We start from the raw sequence: 6000 nt of genomic DNA, 5'->3' as shown, positions 1-6000 counted from the left end.
CACGAGAATTGCTCGCAGCGATCGCCGAGTCGTTTTCGAGTACCGAAATACTTGAGTGCCGAGTGTGAGATTTTCTGCCTATGTTTACTGAGAAACCGTACCGCCGCTAGATGGCGCTACTTCGATACCAGACACTGTTCCCCTAGAACGAGAATTGTACGCTCTCAATCGGGGAGTCGTTGACGCTTATCGAAGTTGGTATCGTCAATCACAATACCGCGATATCGTTTTAGTGTCGCGAGTCCTGTACTTCTGATTTTTATTGTACAAAGGTTCTGACAAAAGCACGCGCTCAAGAAATTTAGGCAAATTTGAGCTTTAATACAATGGAAATAAGCTGCTACTTGTTTAACTCTGCTGTCCAAAGTCCAAGAAAGCGACTCCTCAATAATTACGAACTAGCAAATCTTGTACTGAGGCTACTAAGCAAACTGGATCGCATATATATTGTATTAAAGCTCAAATTTGCCTGCGCAGGCTTTTGGCAGAACGTTTGTAAAATATAAATTAGATGCACTGGATTTTCTAATCTAAAACGAATGAGATTAGTTCGCTTTGCGAGAACTCCTCGATTGCGAGTGAGCTAAACTTTTACCAAGGGTGCTAAATTTATATAAACCTTAAATGAGACTTTTTCAGCACAGTGCACAGTGGCAGACCGTCCGGTATAACACCAACGAGCTCTTGACAGTGACGTACCGTTAATTAATTTTTTCGTACTTGTTTTGGTATGTAAAATATATTTCCATTATTTTTTTATACAAAAAATAATTTCAAAAATATTAAAATTTGATAAAAACATAAATTAATAAAAAAAAAAATTATATGATAACACTTGTTTTTATTCTATTTTTAAAATATACCTTCACTCAGTAATGAAAAATAGATTATAGGTACGTCACTATCGAGCGCTCGCCGATAGTGAACTTAATTATATTAACAGTAAACTTAAAATGAAGACTGTAACTGATACTACAATGTTAGTTACAACAGGAAAATAATGGATAAAAATGAAGGATTAGAGAAGCGCGAGGCAAACTTCTAATTAATTTTCATCAAGTACTTTGTCGGGTGAAGTCTTTATTTTGCAGCCGCGAATAATCTTCCCAAAAACGAGACTGGTCATATATATATATTGTGGTGGTATTGCGCTATAGAAATATGGACTTTGTATCGGATATGTCACATCTAATTTGTGACAGTCGTACAAGCGCCAATACCACATTTCTCGATTATTAAAATGCAGTGATATTAGAGCAATAAATAATAAAAATTTGTTTTTCATAGTTAAATATATACGCATTCTTACAAGATTAATGTGTTCTCGTGAGGCCAACCAGACTTCCCCCCACGTACAGACATGGGGAGTGATGGACGCCTGTCAATGAGAAAATAGACACTATTAAATGCCTAGTGCCCATTTTCACTAAATTTAGGAATCGCCTAAATCGAATGCCTAGTGATTTAGGTGATTCCTAGAGAAAAAAGACGTTTCACCATCTTTAATGTGATGTCTAACTACGTTTAGCGCTGTCTAAAGTTACGACACACGTCAAAGACTCGTAACTGACATTTGAGAGATTAAAAAAATAGCTTTTTCTAAATCTTAAATCCGAAATGCGAAAAATTAAAAAGGGTATAATACAAAAACAAAATACTACACCTTGTGGCAAGAACCATCTACAAGTTAGGTTATATGAGTTGCTTGGTCAAATCGATTGGTGAAAGGAATTTGATTAGGCGTTACTTACTTAGGCATCACCTCGTCCGTCGTTAGTGAAAACGGCCATCAGTCATTTTCATGTATTTTTATTTATGTACGTGATTTTGATTTTTACGAATGACATGAACGCAGATGTAACGAAGTGTAGTGAGGACGACTTTAAATTAGAGGCGTGAAAAATATGTGCTGAAGTTTTAAAAGCATTGATATTTTAAAAAAAACTTATCGGATTTTGAAATGCTGCACAAAAATATCTCTTCGTTCAGCTCAGGAACGGTAATAGATGGAGAGAAGAAAATGTTCACAGACTGTATATTAATTTGTATCGCCGCTACAACAACAGATGATAACAATAAAATAAGGAAAAATGAAACTTGCTCCTCATACGGGTTTCTTGCTTGATCTTAATCAAATGGCGTTTGTGAATATTGTTAATTTTACCTGCCTTAAACGTAAGCAATATTTGCGCTACTTTTTAGTAAATTTCAAAATTTTTAGTGTTTTTTCTTATTTAAAATATAATTATACAATTAAAATTAAGAGCAGATTTTTTACATTTTAAGGAGATGTGAAAAACAATGTTGTATTAAATTTGGTATCCAAGACACACTTGTGACGCTTTTGTGTCTTGTGTCGGACGCAAGCTACCTTTAGAAGAATATTTTATTTTCTTACAATCACTATGAAATCAACTACCACCTGGCCACACGCTGACGTGGACACTTTGGTGTCCAGTTGCTTACACTCGACACACGGATGGCCAATCACGGAGAAGTCCGGCGCCAGTGCTTGCGGACTTGATCCATGGACCTCCTCCTGGTTTTACGTTGTGTGAATTCCCGGGTTAGATTCCCTTCAGGGGAGATTTGTCTGGTGGGAGGCTTTGGCCGTAGCTAGTTGCCCTCTACCGACAAAGTATGATGTCGCGTACAAACCGATTAGAGGTACGGTCATACTCCCTAACAGGTTAGCCCGCTACCATTTTAGACTTCATCATCACTTACCACCAGGTGAGATTTCAGTCGAGGGTTTATTTGTAGTATTATAAAAAAAAACAGCGGAGCGGCCGCGTTCATAGTGTAAAGAACAGTTATTGTCAATGTGGCGTCGTCACTCGGTACGCGGTCACACAGCTCGGGGACCTTGCTTATTTGATCTGTTACAAGACCAACGGACCAAATGCAATACTGTCGCGTCTCCGCAACGCGACGTACCAGACACCAAAGTGTCCTCAGTGTGTCGGTAACAAAGTGTCTGCGTTTGCGCAGGTTTTCAGATATGTTATAACGGGGGTGAAAGTTTGATTTGTCGTGGTATTTTAAAGTTTCCGATTTGTGTTTCTGAAGTTGTTTTGAGTATCCAGTGCGCGCCGGTCGCTGCTGTGATGTGAGTCTGTGTGTAAATAAATAATTTGTAAATATATTCCATCCAGGTTTAACACTAAATTATGTTTGTTTTCTTTCACGTCCCATTCCCTAATTACCACAAAGTTTTAGTTTGCTGGCAACCGTCTGGGTTGGCGGGCTTCGGAATGACGCTCTGCCAGAATTTCTGTTATTGCACTTTAAGTGCAACTGAATTACTAAATACTGCTGACTTGTGCATTTTCACCTTCTAAAAATTTTACATCAAGACACAAAACGAGTATATTTATTTTTCCATACAAACTAATTCGAAACAGAACTAAGTGTTTACTTATGACAACCCTATTGAAGATAAAAGGCTGACACGCGCATAGTACCTAGGCTACGCGACGCGTACCTAATAAAGTGACAGGAGTCTCTTGATTTTAATATTGCATATTGTGATGTTAGGGCTGTATCTTATTTCTTTCAGTAAAACCTATGGCAATGGTTTACTAAGTAGCTATAAGCGTTTCGGTTTCACAGAGAAGTCTCAGAGACGGTAAATAATGTGCCTAAAGCCCGTGAAGTAATATGACGGTTTTTATCTACAATTTGCATTTATAGCAATTCATATTATGGCAGCCTTATCACTTACCACCGTCAGGTTGCTGGCAAGGGCTATATCCGAATAAGTAGAGATCAGACTCCCTTACATTGCTCTGCTAATATCCGTATGCGTTTCCGCTAAAAAAATTAAACATTTTTCCGTCTGTAATGTAAGGCGTGGATAAGTTGGAATGTATTTTTTTTCAGGTATCCAAAGGCTACTAAAAACTTAGGTGTAAAAATCAAAAACTAAATGATTATTGTATTTTTGTTTTTTAAATTGTAATGTAATTTATATTTAATTTTTTTAAACATTTGCACACTGTCTGTCACGTTCGATAGTGAAGGGTCTGTTTACGTTTAGTCTCATGTTTGTATCGTATCGTATAGTATATTTTGATACCATGCTAGGTTCTGACATACACGCTCTTATCGACCCCTTCACCTCCGTGTTTTTTCGCTATCCTCCGCCTTCCATCCCATAATTTTACTTTCATTTTTCCCTCTGCCCGAGAAACGTTCTGATTGGCTAGAGGCAAAGCGCGGGAAAAACAATAATTTTACATTAACCAATCAGATACGATTTGGTATTATAAATTATTGCTATTACCGTGTCACAGATTATAAATGACAGAAAACCATGACACTATGAAAAAAAAAACGCTATGCTTATTGCCATAAATCAAAAGAAGAAGAAAACTTTATTTTGACGGCCGATTGGCGCAGTGGGCAGCGACCCTGCTTTCTGAGTCCAAGGCCGTGGGTTCGATTCTCACAACTGGACAATATTTGTGCGATGAACATGCATGTTTTTCATTGTATGGGTGTTTATCTATTTATTATAAGTATTTATGTACATTATTCATAAAAATATTCATCAGTTATCTTAGTACCCATAACACAAGCTACGCTTACTTTGGGACTAGATGGCGATGTGTGTATTGAAATAGTATATTTATTTATTTATTTCCTTTGAGTCGGGGGTTAATGAAACATGATGAAATATGTAGAAATTTAATTAAATTACAGTTATAATGTTAATGTACTTATAAGCTATACATGGAGTAGGGTGAAGAGCCCGTTTAGCAGGCGCTGGGCTTGCTGGGTGACAGCCGGCACACTATGCCCTTGAGGTCCGTCTGCGACTCCTCTTGTAACGCCTGGTCGAATTTCTAAAGAAAATAAGAAATAAAAATTGAAAATTAAACAACTACAATCACGCCGATTCCACACCATTCGGGGCTTAACCATAACTCTTTTTGATAAGTGTTATAATAAAAATTGTCTGTATTAATGTAAGGACAGGATAAAAATCATTGTGAAACGTCAATACTTCTTACAATCGAATAAGCTACTTGTGTAATTGTCAAATTCCGTAGTATGTAATAAACTAGCTGTTGGCCGGGTTCTTCGCCCGCGATTCTTTAGGTTTTTTTACAAAGCCCGTTTGTTTTCTGGGATAAAAAGTAGACAATGCTACTCACCGTCCGTGCTACTAACTCTATGCCAAATCTATGGATTTAGACGAGTAGGAAGGACAGACAAACAAACACACATTCGCATTTATAATATGAGTAAGGCTAACATGATTGTCATCGGATCGTGCCCGACCAGTTTTTAACTTATTCGGGGTTCCTAATCATGATTCTGTCCATGATTCTGTGTTTACATAAGCATCGTTTTTTGTTTATAAACGTTGAAATTTTGTCTTATCCAAGACTAGACGGATAAGACATCGAGCATCATATTCAATATAGGTATGATTTTTGCCGGTAGGTATGTTTTTTCGCTTTTGCTTCATAGAATGGTTTTAACGGTTATTTGTTAGTCACTTTGCAAGTTTATATTCGCTATTCCATTGTCTTGTTTTATTGATTCCAGTTATATAAACATAACGCAATAGAATAATAGGGGGCCGAGTTCGAAGCCCAGCACGCACCTCTTACTTTTGTAAGCTATGTCCGTTTCTATTAATAAAAATATCACTTGCTTCAACAGTGAAGGAAAACATCGGGAGGAAACATGCATGCCTGCGAGTTCTACATAATGTTATCAAAGGTGTGTGGAGTCCACCAATTCGCCAGCCAGCGTGGTGGACTACGGCCTTAACCCTTCCTCATCGAGGGAGGAGACCCGTGCTCTGTAGTGGGCCGGTGATGCCAACTGAAATGACTGACTGACTGAGGAAATTGATCCACAATTGATGGGCTAATTGGATAACAGACAATAAAGAAAAAAAGTGTTTGTCAGCTCCGACGCACGACTGGAGTTTACTCCTTAAGTACGATTGTCGAAACATACACGAAAAGAGTTTATTTAGCTGAA

The 6000-nt window shown here is 37.6% G+C and overlaps 1 protein-coding gene across 4 annotated transcripts in view; it reads right to left on the bottom strand.

Moving 5' to 3' along the window:
* Nucleotides 1-4675: 4675 nt before the first annotated feature.
* The window catches only part of LOC120635218 (gamma-interferon-inducible lysosomal thiol reductase-like), a 31460-nt gene continuing 30135 nt past the window's right edge, over nt 4676-6000 (bottom strand). For all 4 annotated transcript variants that reach the window (XM_039906159.1, XM_039906160.1, XM_039906161.1 and 1 more), the window contains exon 7: nt 4676-4847. In XM_039906159.1, coding sequence (XP_039762093.1) covers nt 4758-4847 — 90 coding nt within the window. In that variant the 3' untranslated portion in view covers nt 4676-4757. The remainder of the gene's footprint in view (nt 4848-6000) is intronic.

Source organism: Pararge aegeria, chromosome 26, assembly GCF_905163445.1.
Source record: "Pararge aegeria chromosome 26, ilParAegt1.1, whole genome shotgun sequence".
NCBI classification, from domain to species: domain Eukaryota; kingdom Metazoa; phylum Arthropoda; class Insecta; order Lepidoptera; family Nymphalidae; genus Pararge; species Pararge aegeria.
Note: the sequence above shows the minus strand (reverse complement) of the source record. Positions and strands in the feature narration are given on the sequence as shown.